Source organism: Zootoca vivipara, chromosome 2 (assembly GCF_965207765.1).
Source record: "Zootoca vivipara chromosome 2, rZooViv2.hap1.1, whole genome shotgun sequence".
In the NCBI taxonomy this organism is placed as follows: Eukaryota; Metazoa; Chordata; class Lepidosauria; order Squamata; family Lacertidae; genus Zootoca; species Zootoca vivipara.
In genome coordinates this window covers 59,611,602-59,628,132 of record NC_142584.1, presented here as the reverse complement: position 1 = coordinate 59,628,132, position 16,531 = coordinate 59,611,602, and the positions used below count along the sequence as shown (strand labels likewise).

The following is a 16,531-nucleotide window of genomic DNA, read 5'->3' as shown; positions in this document are numbered from 1 at the left end:
CAGAGCGTTTTTTAAAAAATAAATAAATAGGTGTGTAGATCTAGCCTGAAATGAAGGCTGGAGGGGCAAATGCATAATAAGATCTGCTGGAGCAATAAGCAGCAGACAATGGAAAACCACATGTGGGTGAATAGGATCAAGGAGGTGGGAAGGATGACAAGCATCCACAAGTCAGTCCATGGAATTACTTCCTCTGACTGGTTATGGTGCTTTGCTGTTCTAACCTCTGACCCCCCCCCAGCCTGTTCTACCACGTGACCACATGTAGGCTTTGAACCTGGGATCTCATGTGTGTTAAACCTGCACTGTTGTACAGTGGCTCCTAAGGCTTGGTGCATATGACTACGTAGGTTCAAGGGTTGGGCAGCTGGAAGGTCACAAATGTCCTATAATGGGTGCTGCTCTGTCTGTCCTCTGTAAGTGCACAGGATCACAACTATATATTGACACACACACCAGCATTAACAACCTACAGTGCAGCAAAAGCACAGGATTTCTCTGTAACCAGTTGACTCATGAGAGCTTCACAATTGTTAGGGTAATTTTCAATGTGTTTGAGCCTGAAATTCAGCACACATGTAAATGCCCTGATTATTAGGATGGGAAATCAGGAAATGGGATGTTTATATATACACCATCAAAATTAGGGACTCAAATTGGACTACTATGTTTCTGATTCTGGGTATTTATCAATAATAGTATCATTTGTAATACAAATGGTTCTTTCGGGTGGCAGAGGTGGGGGTATGTTTTCTGAGAATTGTTTATTCCAACCACCTCCTTCCTACCTTTTAAGCAGCTCCTTGTTCTCTTGTGTTCTTTCCTCCAATATAACCAGTACCAGCAAAGGTGACCCATTTGAGAGAGGACAGCAACACGACCAGTGGGGAGCAAACAGTGACCTGCATCACAGAAGGAATGCCCCAGCCAGAGGTTGCCTGGTATACCTGCAATAATGCCAAATGGTAAGGAGATCACTTCCGAAGGGCCTGTTTGGTACATTTGTGCTTGGGATGTCCAGTAGCATAGGATGGATTTAAAATATGATGGAATGGGAGTCTCAATAACTGTATAACGCAGAGAATGGATTCCAATAGGCATGCTACTCATCAAAGGATTGAAATACGTGCATGGCAGATGGGGGTCTGCAACAGAATGTTGCAATATTTCTCACCTTCCGTTTGGATGGAATACTCCTCCTTTTCAGTGCTCCAGGCAGCCAGATCCTTCTCTAGCAGTTTTTTCCATCACCTCTTGTTTGCCCTCATTTTTCTTTTCCAAGTGACAGCCAACATTCTGTGAGTACTGATCCCGCTCAGATCTCATTAGGCTGTTTTTGTTTTACTATGCCCCATTACAGGTTTTTTTAAAAAGTGTTTTTTACTTCCGCAGTCCTCGCCTAAGCATGTCAATACACCTCTCTCTACTTTATCAGTTTTGGCTACAACACCTGACTCCCCTATTAAAAGGATTAATAGCTTCCAGTGACCATGCTTTTCATATAGCTATTTTCACAGTTTCAGCACTCCAAAAATTTTGAACTTGAATTAAATACATACATAATTTTATTTGTATGCTGCCTTTCCATAGTTCAAACCATGTTCAAGGAGGCTTACAACAAGGAAAAAAAATACATAATTACAATGTAACAAAAGTAGTAACAAACAATAAATAAAACATCAAAAAGTATACAACCAAACTGAACCATTTCCACATAAATCGTAAGATTTAAAATATAGATACGGAAAATTAATGATAGCAGCAACAACACCCCCATAAAACCCTCAAACAATACCCCATCCCAGAGTCTGTTCAGCAGCCTCAGCTTTTGTAGCTGGAGTTCGTCAAGGCCAGGTGGAAAAGGCCTGCAAGGCAGGGAGCAGGTTTTCTGTGACGCACAGCCAGATCAGGGGTCGGCAAGGCTTACCTCGCCTGGGCTGGTTCACTCCCATGGAGATCGTTCTGTGGGCTGGATCGTGTCTGCGCAGATGCGATTTCCGGCATCTGTGCATGCGCAGACGCGATCTCCGGCGCCGCGGAAGTGAGTCCCTGCTCAGCGCTGTGTTGGTTTAGCGCAGTGTGCGGGGACTCACTGAGCAGGTGGCTCAGTTCGGGGGCAACTCGGGGGCCGTTTAAATGCATAGCTGCCAAGTTTTCCCTTTTCTCGCGAGGAAGCCTATTCAGCATAAGGGAAAATCCCTTTAAAAAATGGATAACTTGGCAACTATGTTAAATGACCCCTGTGGGCCGCTTGTGGACCATGAGCCATAGGTTGCCGACCCCTGGCCAAGATGGTCTCAGGCCTCTTCAGCTTGCAGATCAACCCCAATAAAAAATGTTGTATTACACTTATATCCTGCCTTCCTTCCCTCATGGAATACAGGGTGGTGCACATGGTGTTCCAAGGTGGTCACTGACCAGATGCAGCTTCAGCAAGGGGGCTACATCATGTTCTTTCAGGGTCATACTCAATGTTGCACTGAATGTCTCCAGCTAGACCTAGCATACAATCCTATACACACTTACTTTTAAGTAAGCATGCAAAGGACTGGGTTGCAGCAATTCAGATGGAGCATGAATGAATCAAACATCTGAAGAAGCTGGGCTGCCTTCCATTGGCTGATTATCTTCAACAACAGGTGTGATGCAGAAGCCACCAAAATCCTGGTGAATGCCTCTGAAGAGATGGTTCTGGAAACAAACACCACCTACCGAGATGACATGAGGATTTACATCGTGACAAGCAAGCTGCACCTCCACAGAGTAGATGAGCCGGTCTTCCTCAGTTGTGCTACTCAAAACCTCTTGGGCGCGGATACTCAGAACATAACCCTAGTCCCAGACAGTGAGTTCCACAGCATGTCTTGTATAATACAGCAATGTTTATTTCAGTGTAGGATTTTAGGAACATCGTCATGTCCTCGACTTATGCCATGTGTCCCATCTGCTATCCCTAGAATTATATGGCAGCGTTTAAATTAACTCACAGGAGCAGACGTTATAAAAGCACAGTAAGAGAAAATGAAGAGGCATACTGTAGTTCCAAAAGCAGATGGTGTTAAGTGAGTGAGAAAATACTGAACAGGGAAGCATGAATGTGATAAATGCATAGCCTAGCTTCTGCAATAGGTCCAGTGCCTCTCCATCAGTCCATAAGCTGCAAAGCTTGCCACAACCATTCCTTTTGACTGCAGTTATCATCTGTGTGTCCCAAACCATAAAAGGTTTGAGAAAGGCAAAGGGGATGGGAATGTACAATCTTTTAAAATGTTTCTATTTTATTCCCATCCGCCCCCCCCCCCCTAATCCCTCACAGGGTGAGTCAGTGCATTTAGTTCAACATTGTTTACTCACAGTCTCACCCCAGGGATTCAGGCAGGAGCCCTTCCAAGCCCTGCCTGGACATGCCAGGAATTGAACCTGGGACCTTTTCCGTGCAAAGCATGAGCTCTGCCATGGTGCTACAGTCCTTCCCATACCAGGTAAGGCAGCAAAGCAATCGGCAACATTCTGCAACGTTGCATTATGTTTCTCGATCCTTTGCTGTTCTCTGCATAGCTATGGCTTCTCTGGCTTCTTTGTTGTGTGATCACCACGACCCTATATGAGCTGCTTTACAAAACTCTGAAGGAGACCAAGCTGAGCAATGAAGTTGAGTATGTGACAAAACAGTCAATGCGATTGTTTTGGCACATGCCCACATCCCAGTTATTCTTAATGTTCAATGATAATATGCCACACACCTGCAGAGACTGATGAGAAGTACCAGAGATGTCAGCCTGTGTTGAGAAATGGGGATTTGGGCATATGGTGGTGAGTCAGTCACACAAGACATTCCTGCAGAGGAAGATGTAAAATAACCACTTAGGGCTTGGAGATGTATATGCTCAGACGTACATGCAGGGCAGAGGTACTTTTCAGACATTTTATGAATGCATAGAGGTCAGGCACCTGCAGTCCCATTCCACCTCTCTGTCATGTTTTTTTTAAAAAAATAATAATGTCCATAATGGTGTCTTGTTGTGATCAGAGTAGAACCCCACAGATTATGACAGATATGTAGGGTGGCTTCCCATTAGTATCTGGCAGGAGTTGCAGGACCTTGGATAGCTCCAAGCAGGTAATTTACACTGATAAAAATCCTGTTTGGGCATTTGCTTGGATATATGGGGTTGTAGTCAACTAATGTTTACTCAGAGCAGACCCACTGAAATGAATGGCCATGACTAACTTAAGCCTGTTGAGTAAAAAGATAGTTGACTCCAACCCATGACCTTCAGAATCAGACACACACAAGACCCACCTTCAAATGTCCCTGAGTGTCCCAGCACTGCCCACTCAGTTCTCGACATTTTCCTCTTGAGTGGGGAAGGATTACAGGTTTGCTCATTGTTTCTGGTTTTAATGTAAGGTGAGCCTCTGGCAGTGTCTATGCATTTTTGTTTTTTAAACAATGGCCTATTCTTTTTATTTCTCTTTTTGTAAGCATCTCTAGCTGAAAAGTGGCTTAAAAATATACATCTAAGCAAATGAAATGAGTTTTGGTATTCTATAAATTAGAATGGGACCTTATGTTTCTGTATACATTTAATGTTTCAGATTTGCCCTTCAAAGTGATAATCATCTCAGTTATCCTGGCCTTGCTGGTGCTCATGTTTCTTTTCCTGGTGATCCTCGTTGCTGTGTGGCGAAAGGTAAGAGCAGGCCTGACTCTTTTCGGTGTCTCAGTGAAAGTCCTATAAAGAGCCTGGTAGTGATATGACTTCCCTACTGTTAAGCCTTTTTTGACGGAATGAGTTCAACCATTTGGAAAAGGGCCTGAAGGGACAGACTCCAGACCCAAACCCCAGAGATCTGCTGGTAGTCAGTGTAGAAAATATTGAACTAGATGAACTAATAGTCTGACTTGGTGCAAGGCAGCTTTCTATGTTCCTGTGCTCCTGGTGGGTTGGCTGATTAACCATGAAACTTTAGCTATTCAGCTACAGGGAACCTCAGGGATCCAGTGGTAATAGTTGCTACGCTGAAGGAGTTCAGTTACCACTATGAACTGTCAATAGGCAAGGATTTAGGCATGGGCATCTGGAATAAGCCTGGAATACAAATAAGGAATTATTCCCAGAAAATCCACTAACGTCTGTGGGAGAATCTTACTCACCAGAGCTAGTAGGAGACCCACGATATATTTTCCAGATTGTAAAACAATTTTCCTCCATTATGAATTGCCAACTTATTTTTAAAACAAAAAACAAAAAAAAACCTCACCAGTTAGTAAAAATGGAAGGTTTCAGGATTCGAATGGACATTTGGAAATTTGAGGAAGTACTTCCTTTTGATAAGATGATAAATAGCAATGGAAGTGGTTTCATGTGGCTGTTCCGTGGTAGACTTTAGATAAAGCTATAGATATAGAACATTTCAGAATGGCTGTGCTCACTTAAGCCTCATTGATTTCAAAAAGGCTTAGGTGTGCATAATTCTGTGTTCATTGTGTTTATAATGTCATCACATAATGTCAAAGCTGATTAGCCTTCCTGGAGAGGCAGCAACCATCCCTCAGATAGAGGCCTTGATATGTGGAGATTGGGGAAATATGTGGATGTGCTTACTGAAAACTACATGGACACCTAATCTTGCCAGGCTTCCTGGATACCAACAGCCCAGCCCTTTCTAACACCTTCCTTTCCCTTTCCTTAGAAGCCTCGCTATGAAATCCGCTGGAAGGTGATTGAGTCAGTCAGCTCTGATGGACATGAATATATCTATGTGGACCCCATGCAGCTTCCGTATGACTCCAGCTGGGAGGTTCCCAGAGACAAGCTTGTGCTAGGTGAGGGGAAGAACAGGCCATGGGAAAGGATTCATGCTTAAATGGTTAGTGCCACTATGGGCAGATCTGTTCCAGGACTACTACCTCCATGTCTTGCTTGGACTACAACTTCCAAAACTACAGAAGATGAGGAATAATTTTCGTAGTCCCTCGTAGAGCCACCTTCTTCAGTCCTCTGCATTTGGATACTGGAGGGCAGTACACAGAAAAAGCACTTCAAGTTTCCATAGCAGAATTCAATAGCTGCAGCACTAACTCAACTTCCAATCTAGTGGTCAATGCACCACTAGGGGGAACCAGAAAGCTGTGGCGTGCTATTGCGACACTTGTTCAGCAATAGCATTAATTTGCAAGTTGTTCCTGCCTTAGAAGGAGCGGTACAGAAAGACCCCTGCCATGCAAAGAAGAGGAAGTAGCACCATACAATAGCGGGTGGAGTGTGATCAACAAATGCACTAATGGGGAATGGTTCCCAATTATATTGAGGCCACTAGGCACTTATTCTCATAATTAGAGAATATGTAAAGAGATAAGCAGCTAGGAATGAGATGCTGTGGAATTTGCAATCAACTCCCCACCTAGCGGTCCCTAGTAGAATGCATCCAATGTTGTTTAGAAGAAAGCGTGGCTAGCGCAGGAGTCTTATCGGTCATGCGGAAACCATCTCTTGCCCAGACATCATAGCTCCCAGCTTTAATCATTCCCCAGTGGAATAACTCATGCTGTCCAATCGTTCAAGTAAAGAGCTGAACATTTTCCATGCAGCTGTTCTGCGGACTCATCCCATTACTGTTAATAGCTGGAAAGTCCTAAAGTTATGATTTTCTTATGTTGTTCCTGATGGAGAATATGCCTTCATCTTCCTGCTGCAGGACGCACACTAGGCTCCGGGGCCTTTGGGCGTGTGGTGGAAGCAATAGCCCACAGCCTGAGCCACTCACAGTCTACCATGAGAGTTGCTGTGAAAATGCTTAAGTGTGAGTTTGAAATCTTCTCTCCCCCTTGCTGCCAAGTGTTCACACCCCCTTTCCATGCACCTTGCCTTTCTAATATATTTTCACCATCTTCTGCCTCTGTCTTCAGTGTTCACTGGCCTTGCTCATGTGACATGCGTAAAAGCATGCCATTAAGCAAACTGTTTCCCCAGAGAAAAAGTACATAGTAACCTTTAGCCATTTCCTGAATCCGAGGTGATGTGAAATCACTTGTGGTATGTAGCTTGCTTATGTGGTAGCCACAATATAACACTCCATAGTATGAAATACAGCCACATGGAAATCTACTTTTTGGTAGTGGCCAGGTGAGGTGAGTGATGTCTGGGTCATACTGCAATCTGTGCTCACCTGGATGTAACCTTCTTTGAACCCAATACTTCGGAGTAGTCACATATAGGATTGTGCTGTCAGCCCTCAAGTGTACAATCCAGAGGAGGCTTCCCCTTACCTGTTGTCACCTGTTGGCTCTTTCTTCCTACTGGTCTCCTTCTGCGCCTCTCTCTGTGTCTATCCGATGTTAACATTTTTCTGAAGATGGATGTGTCTAGAACACTTCCCCCCCCCCCCCGTACAGTACTTCTAAGCTGTTGTTCTGCATTTCATAATTTGATCCACCCATCTTACAGCTACTGCCAGAAGCAGTGAGAAGCAGGCGCTAATGTCGGAACTGAAGATCATGAGTCACCTTGGGCCTCATCTGAACATTGTCAACCTGCTTGGAGCCTGCACCAAAGGAGGTACCAGCTTCATGACTGTGTTCCTGTGCCCTTGGCCTTTCTCTTCCCCTCCATGCACATTGAAACGTTTATCATTAATAGGTCTTATTTTAACCCGAGAAAATAACAAATCTGCATTGGGGCAGGGAGAGTCAGGAGGGTTTCATGCTTTGCTGTTCCATCAGCTAAAGTGCTGTTCCATGTGGTTGTTTTCCGGCAGGCGAAGAAAACCTGCCAATTGCCCTGTCACTGCTCAAACCTCCATGATATGGAACTGAAAGAAAAGGTTCATCCACCATCTCCACCTTTTTAATTTAGACTGCCCTCCAGAATGATAGGCCCCCCTGTTGTGCACTTTTAATGGTTCCATTGTTATTTTGCCCTGATACTTTTAATCATTCCATTATTTTCAAAACCACATTTTCCTTTTCCCCCTAGGCCTTTAGTACTATAGAGACTGATCTCGCAACAAGACAAGTTAGACACAGTAAGGGAGGGGCAGCAAAATAGCTGGAAGCAAAACAGATATTTTGATCCTTGCCCACTTCCTGACACTTATAGAAATGATTAGTTGTTTGGCCTGCATACTTACGAACATGGACCAGTGCTAGTGGAGGTCCGCACAACAACTTATGCACACATCTATGCAACTCCTCAGAAAATGCCTCTACTTAATCTAAATAAATGAAAGCAGAAAGTGTGAAATGTAAATGCAAACAGGCAGCCTTGAGCAACAAAAGGCCTGGATCGCACACTAACCTTGCATGGGATCTGTGTTGTGTGGTCAAATAGCAGGCAGGAGGCAACATGCAATGCAAGTGCTTCAGAGGGAGATTGCTCAAATCAAGTTTACACAAGTACAGGTCTAATCACAGAGTGTTTGGCTCTTACATTAATTGATTTGGGGAAGAAGGGGCTGTGCACCCACTCCTGCATCACTCGGGAAGGATCCTCAGCCAGGTGTATACATGAATTGGCCCATACATCAGCTGTAGGGAATGGGGTTTACCCATCATATACACACTTCATATCAAAATGAGCAACCCACTTGAATGTTACTTTCTCTCTCTCTTTGAACACAGACAAATCCATTCTAAAATAGCACTGCCCATTATTAAGTGTGCTGATTTTCATAACCGCTTACTTTAAAACATGTGGAGACAAAGCAAGCAATGTTGCTTTCAACTCTGATAAAGAAATAATGCACACACACCTAGTTTTCACACTTGGGTGGTAAAATCTATGTCTAGCTGCACCACTGCCAGCAGAGATTCACTTAACAGAATATCCCTCCTGGCATGCATGTTTTCAGTGCACAGGGATGGCTGTTGTTGTTGTTGTTGTTTGTAGAAGCATTCAGCAACATGAGCCCCGCACTTGCAGTCTGAAGTGGATTACCATTTCTGTAAGGCCACAACTGCCCTATTCTTGAGTCATATTCAAGGAAGGCGGTACTCATACCTGGATGGCTAGAGCTGTTTTTCTTCTCTGCAGGCCCTATCTACATCATAACAGAGTACTGTCGCTATGGAGACCTGGTGGACTACTTGCACAGGAACAAGCACACCTTCCTGCAATGCTGCAGTGAGAAAGCCAAGCAGGAAGCAGAGGTGTATGGGAATGCCCACACTGAGGACAGGGTGCAGAGGTACCTGCTGTTTGACACTGTCCCCTTTTGCTACTATTATTCCACTGCCATCTACATACAGGATTGTGGCCTTTCTGAAACGGAAACCTGTGAATTATAGCGTCTCTGTAAACAAGTTTAAAGGATAGCAAATTCAGCACAGAGCTGGCTTTCCCTTTCATTTGTGTGTGTGCTTATTTTAGTTCTACATTTCTAAGGCGGTCTCTTTTGCAATCAGTATCAAGGGTGTTGACATCTAGATTCCATTACAATTTTGTCCAAGTCGTTTGTTTAGCTCAAAGAGGATTTACATAAGCATTTCCCTCAATCATGGGGCTGACATTTGGAATTGCCCCAAGGTGAGAGCCACCTGGAACTCAGTTCCAAAAAAGCAAAGATGCATATGCATTTGCCCCGCATGTAACTCTCTACTGCTCAATTCACTGCGTTGAGATTATCGTGAATTGCAGCATGTAGAAAATCAAAGGCCAACTGTTGATCCATTCCAGATGTGCAATAATATTTTAGAAGAACAATGCAGATGGTTGAAGCAATTCCCTGAAGCCAAACTAAATAAAAAACAAACAAAAATGCCCACTAAGGAAGGAAACCAGGAAGATTATTTCAAGGTTTAAATAAACTTCTCCCCTCACTTTGCAGCCATGTTTCCTTATCTGTGGAAAGTGATGGGGGCTACATGGATATGAGCAAGGATGAGTCATTGGATTATGTGCCCATGGCAGTGCCCATGTCAGATATGAAGGGTGAAATCAAATATGTGGACATTGATGCCTCCAATTATGGTACTACCTATGAACTGGACAGCTATTCGCCATCAGGTAAGAGAAGTGACAGAGACAGGGGTGTCCAGTCATACCAATTGCTTCAAAATCCAATATGCAGAACTGAAGGTGTTGTCTGCGTCATCCTTAAATTGTTTTTTCAGTGTCAGGAGAAGTAAGCATCTAATATTACTTCTGATATCTCTTGGTCCCATGTTTTAGCAAGGCTTTTATTGTGTGGGTGTAGGTGTAGTTAGACCTGTGTGATGTCTGATTATATCTCTGCTCTTTGTTTTCAGCTTCTGAAAAGGTGGCATTGATCAATGAGTCTCCTCTCCTCAGCTATGTGGATCTTGTTGGAATTAGTTTTCAGGTTGCCAATGGAATGGAGTTCCTAGCCTCCAAAAATGCAAGTACTTTTAATATTCAGAATGATGTAATAATACCTAGGGATGACCGGCTTCGAAGTCTTTTTGTGCATGTCTGTGGAATATGAAATAAATGGAAGCAGGTAGAGGGGTTTAGGATCAGCTAGCTTCAGTACATTTTGTTATAAACAGAGACAGGATGTTTGAGTCATGTGGTACTAGCCATCCTTTAGACATTGCTGCTTCTTCCTTCTTCTTGGGAACAGGCAGTATTATCTCATTACATGAGGGTGCGGACCAGAGACATGACACAGTGAAGGTAGGCTGCATATCATTGCATTTTAATAAGTTAATTCATTTATTCATTCAGATAATTTCTATAATTTCTATCCCACTTACATTTTTAGCAAAACCTCTTCAGCGGGTTATAATACAATGAAATATGAATGAATAAACTTATTATAATGCAATGATATGCAGTCTAGCTTCACTGTAAAATCAAAAGTATTTTACACACACACACACACACACACACACACACACACACACACACACACACACACTATAGAAATCCATCTCTTCTGGAGATATGTGCTCTGTGACATCTGGCCAGAAGCCATCGCTGCTTCTCCAGTGGCAGCAGAGGCAGCAGAATGGGCAGGGCATCTATGGGGGCATTGCTTCTTAGGTTTCTGCTGCCCAAGGCAGCTGCCCCCAGCTCACCTCATAGAGGTGCTGGCCATGTTGATAGGACTTGTAGTAGGGAAGGTGATCTGTTACGTAGGTACCCTGGTACTAAGCTGTTTAGGGCTTTATAAGTCCTTTAAGTCCATTACAAGTATCTCTTCTTGGCTCAAGACAGACCAGAGTTTAGTCACGCAATACTCAGTCCCTATTTCAGGTCTTTTCGGTGCTAATATGGACTAAGGAGATACCATTAAAAATGCATCTGCCAGTACTATTCCTGAAAGCAATCCTCCTCCACGCTGTTCCAATGTAGAAATCATTGTTCATGTAAGACTGCTTTAAAAAAGATTGTTAAGGGGACTCAAGTTCTGTGCCAAGAAAACCTACATTTTGTGACTGGTATAAATTTTACAAGTTAATAAATTCGCATATATTTTACATAGTTTATTTTGGTTCTCGTAGTCATGGGGGAAGGGGGGGGAAGCAAAAGGCTATGCAGCCACTGCAGTCCCACCTCCTGGCCACTGCAAATACTGCTTTGTTCCCTTACTGGTTTCTGCAATTTCTGTATACTTCCTCTGACTCTTAGAGGGCTAAACTTACTTTAAAATTGAAATAAATAAATAAATAAATACGAAGTCTCTCAAGGGGATTAATTGCACTGCCAGTCTGAATGTATGCCCTTGTGATATATAGTCACGCACTAAACACAGCCCCCCTCTTACGTGGCATAACATGCATTGGGCTTCCCTTAGACAATGTAAGTATTCTTCAAGCTGAATTGCAAAGTAATGTTTGCTGCCACAAACTAACACAATTGCCATTTCACTGGGATAACTTCAGACTGTAAATCACCCAATGGCATTTCAGTGATGCCGTATTATTTTTTATCCTTGCTGAGTCATCCTTTTCACAGAAGGTATTTTTTTAAAAAAAACAACAACCAACAACTATGGGAAAGGGAAGCATGGGGAAAGTGGTCAAACTCGTGCAGAACAAGTTACTGCTAAGAGTTACCACACCTAAGCCCTGTGGTTATTTCCCAGAGAGCATTCCCGCAAGCCACAGTTGTTCTGAAACATTACACATACAACACAAGTGCCACAGGCTATTAATGGTACCGCAGGTAAGCATACTGAAGCAGTGCTAATCTAAAGGCTTTTGTTAGGCAACAGGCTTATGCAAGAGAATGGAGAAGTGAAAATGGCAAGGCAATTGCATGCAAGAAAGGTGTCATCCCTCATGAGAGGTTCTGTTCAGCAATGAACTCTGAGACTAGAAGGTTCAAGAAAACACAGTTAATTAATTCCACAATGTTAGATTCTCAGGCTGTGTACAATTATTATTCCTTTGCAACCATCATCATATATAACGTGGAGAGCATATTTTCACTGCTTTCCTGCTCTGATTCCTAAACTGCAATTTCTTGCCTGTGTCCCGAGTAGGAAAGGTAAATTTGGTTGAGTTTGCATTTCAAGGCAAACCTACCCAATCTGCACTTCCTACAACAATGTGTGAACCACAACACAGCCACCCTTCAAAATGCACACATTCTGCATTGCATTTCTCCAGCCAAGTAATGTACTGTATAAATACTAAGGGAAGATGTGCATAAAAATGCATATGTCAGTGAAAGTAGCAAACTAAAATGTATTATTTTAAGGAAAATTGCATAAATAAAATGCATAGAGATTTATACAATAGAATAAATCTACAATAAAAAGCTGGTAAATTTTCATGAACACTTAAAAAAATAAATGACAAGTTGATGTGGAAATGTGGAGAACTAAATTTAAGATTGGAAAAATGAGAAATGGAAAAAAACCACCCCAGGCAAATCAAAGGTTAGAGCAGGGGTAGTCAATCTTTTTATACCTATCGCCCACTAATGCATCTTTCTTGATGGTAAAATTTCCTGTGCCCTCCACCAGTGCTCAATGGAAGGAGGATTCAGCTTGAGCCGTAGAACCCTCTACCGCCCACCTAGAATCCTGAAACGCCCACTAGTGGGCGGTAGGGACCAGGGTGGCAACCCCTGGGTTAGAGTGTGATCCTGATAACGGCAAGCTTGCAGGTTAGATCCCCATATGGGACAGCTGCATATTCCTGCACTGTAATTCTATGATTCTATGACAGTAGTCAGTGTCAAGAATAAAAGGGACACTGCAAAAAGAAAATGTTCTGAACAGCAAGCCTTACACCCCCTCTTCCCGTTTTGTAAAGGGGTTGGCTAATCATTTGCATTTCCACATCATTAATAAAGCAGCTCCAAACCTGTATCAGTCATTTTAAAATATGTGTGTCTTATGCATTAGGGCTGATTGCATTCAGATTTTTCAGGGTCTTACTTGAAGCACTACAAAACCCTGCTAAACTAGAAACTGCAGCCTGTCAGGAGAAGAAAAGCCCCACAAATTTATGAACCACAGGCAATAGCAGGGATGGAATAACACCAGACTGGCAGAGACTTCCACACTGGTGATGGGATTCTGTCCTCTACTGCATCTGAGGACAGCATGCTAGCTTAAGGAGTGTAGGGCTGGCTGCATGGCACACACACAGTTCTGTTGTCTGTCACCTCACTGCTCCTTAGTATCTGCCGCCTGAGATCTGCCTCATGGAAGGGATGGTCCTCAAAGTCTGTAAAGCTATTGGGCAGGATTCACCTAACAAGTTCTATTAGTGGAAGCCCTGTGCAGAGATTTCCAACAAGGTTTTCCCTCGTCTATTCCCCCGCATGCTCCCAAAATTGGTTTGTGAAGTCAGGATAATCCCCAGACTAGTGTATAGCAGGGGGAGAGGGGAATAATTGTGTCAGGCAAGCTGAAACGCTTGCACTGATGGAACAATTTCCTTAGCTTGACATTGAATTCCTCCCATTGTTTGGTCACAGTGCACTCACTACTATTTCACAAAGATTTCTTGTTGATGCTGCTTTGCTCTGAAGGTGCTTCCTGCAGAAAGAAGCAGATTTCTTGAAAAACCATAACTGTTTAACAGTTTATACACTGTGTCTTTTCCCTATTCCACAGTGTGTGCACCGAGACCTGGCTGCAAGGAATGTGTTGATCTGCGAAGGGAAACTGGTGAAGATATGTGACTTTGGTCTAGCTAGAGACATAATGCGGGATTCAAATTACATCTCCAAAGGCAATGTGAGTGACTTAATTACATGGACTCTGAGTGTCCCTCTGAACTTCCACGAGTCTTGTCTTGTGTAAGGGCCATATGACAGATGTCTCCAACCTCTGACAGAGACTTACAAAAATGGTTCCTGACCTCTTTACAGAGCATCTGAAGGCTATTTTCTGAGAAATGGACCTCCAAGCTCCAAGTTATATATGGCCCATAAATTATTTTCATGCTCCAAACAAGAATTTCACCTCCTTTGTGATTCTCTGTCTCCATCTCTCCATCTCATTCAGCTCATCCAGCTTTCATTTTAAAACCTCCTTCAGTCCCCCTGAGAACTTGCTTCTGCTTCCCTAGATGATCATGCTTCAGCTTCCTGAAGATTGACTTAGTCATTAGCTATGAGTAAGTCCTCTAGTCCAGAGCTCTCATGGTTACCATGCCTCTTATAACTTCAATTTTAATGCAATCTCTAGAACTTCATTGGACCTACTGAGCAGCCCCATCTCCCTCATTGGTCAATGCATGATGCTATTAGAACAGTGCTGCCAACCATTTGTCTCTTATAGCTGCTGAGCCTCCTAAGTGTATGAAGCAAAAGCAACCAGAGCTTCCCACCTTTCTGCAATTTCCAATCATTGAAATATTTCAGGAAGCCCTGAAACCCTCCTAGGACACTTTTTTCACACCAAAATTTCTGATATTGACTTCACAGGAAAAGAATAGCTGATGCTGAGACCACAGAAGTCATCAGTTGTAAGGAACCTGGTCTTCATGATCTTATCTACATTCACAAGGAACCCCAGCTAAACATGGTTCCTTCTGACCCCACTAGTCTTCATACCCCTTATTTAATCCCAGTTTGTTTTAAGGATGTAAGAAGAGGCTGCTGGATCAAGCCAATGGGCCATCCAGTCCAGCATCTCATTCTCACAGTGACCAACCAGATGCCTGTGGGAAACTGAGCACAAGAGCACTCTCCCTAACTCCTGCTGTTACCAATAACTCGTATTCAGAAACATTACTGTCTCCGACTATGGTAACAGAGCATTATTTCGGTTCTGGAATGCAGTATATTCCACCCCTCAAATCTGCACACCGGACATCCCCTTCCTGCATGGATGTGGATGCACCCTCTCTGACTTTGGGTTCTTCTGCTCCTTTCCTCTCACATCTTTGCCTTCCATCTCCTCCTCTATACGACATTGACTGGCATGTCTCAGCTCTAGGCCTCTATCCTTCTCACAGCACAAGGCCCACATCCATTTTCTTGATTCTGCACCAAAGCCCTTCATGACCTGTGTTCAACAATGGATTGCTTCACAATGGTTTATGCATTTCCTCTGTTCCCTTTTAATTCAATGAGTCATCTTACTAGATACTAGACAACAAAACTCCTTGCATCCTAACTGATCCATGCTAGCTTTACCAATTTTGGTTTCCCGAATTTCTGGGAAGCTGAGCAAGGAGGCTTCTCAGCACAGATGGCTATGGTGGATGGGGCATGGAAAGAGTATTCTTCGAAAACTTTCTAGAAGCTCTAGCCTGAAGTCTGTGCTGGTACATTCCTATATGTGGGACTACCCCAAATATCCACTGAAACAACCATATGGGCACCTACGCTTTTTTCTCCTTTACATTGCAGCCACTGAGACGTTTGGCTCCTGCTGTTACTGGATAGCATTTTGTTCTAATAAAAAAATACCCATATACACAAGGCTCAAAGCACTCTGCAGTTATCATCAAGAGCCACATATCTGATTATTTTGTCTTGAGCTGATTGTGTGAATGCACAGCCTGAGGTTTTCAGAGGCTTAAATAATCTAACCATTGTGAGTCACCTTGCACATCTCTGAATCTCCCTTACACGACCACTCAGATAAACAGGGAAATGAAACTGTGGTCCTTCGCAATCCTTCCTGGAGATTATTTTTGATGCTGGTTGCACAAATAAGCCCACTCAGAGTTCAGGGAATTGTAATAGGAAAGCAGCACGCAAGCTGCTAGAGAGAAAACCAGAAGCAGGCTAGTTTCATATGTCACAAATAAGTATGGGCTGGAAACAGGAAATGAGGGTAGCAAGAATTGTATGTCTGTCCCTTTTTTCCAGAGCCTCTTATGTTCATCATGTTCATTCTTTTCTATCAGGCACACTGACTAAACCTGACTGTTCATGCCCAGACTGGGAGTGTTTCTAAGCATTTAGCTCTGACTACTGGAACCTCAATAACTCCCTTCACACATTATAGATGTGAAGAGGATTTGCCATGCTGAAGGGGATTCTATGTGCTGCAGGCCCTGTCCTTGATGTTTCACTGCTCTCTGGTTTCATTTCCCCCAGCCCCGATGCTCATGTATTGAACATGGATGTCTGAGCAGGGGAAGCCTACACAC

General features: G+C 43.3%; 1 protein-coding gene across 3 annotated transcripts in view; it reads left to right on the top strand.

The window, feature by feature from the left end:
- Positions 1-16,531, top strand: part of PDGFRB (platelet derived growth factor receptor beta) — a 75,920-nt gene that overhangs the window by 49,813 nt on the left and 9,576 nt on the right. For all 3 annotated transcript variants that reach the window (XM_035105655.3, XM_088662010.1, XM_060271638.2), the window contains 10 exons: positions 839-965; positions 2,640-2,845; positions 4,600-4,694; positions 5,698-5,830; positions 6,703-6,807; positions 7,452-7,562; positions 9,036-9,189; positions 9,829-10,007; positions 10,250-10,359; positions 14,038-14,160. In XM_035105655.3, the coding sequence (XP_034961546.1) occupies positions 839-965; positions 2,640-2,845; positions 4,600-4,694; positions 5,698-5,830; positions 6,703-6,807; positions 7,452-7,562; positions 9,036-9,189; positions 9,829-10,007; positions 10,250-10,359; positions 14,038-14,160 (1,343 nt within the window). The remainder of the gene's footprint in view (positions 1-838; positions 966-2,639; positions 2,846-4,599; positions 4,695-5,697; positions 5,831-6,702; positions 6,808-7,451; positions 7,563-9,035; positions 9,190-9,828; positions 10,008-10,249; positions 10,360-14,037; positions 14,161-16,531) is intronic.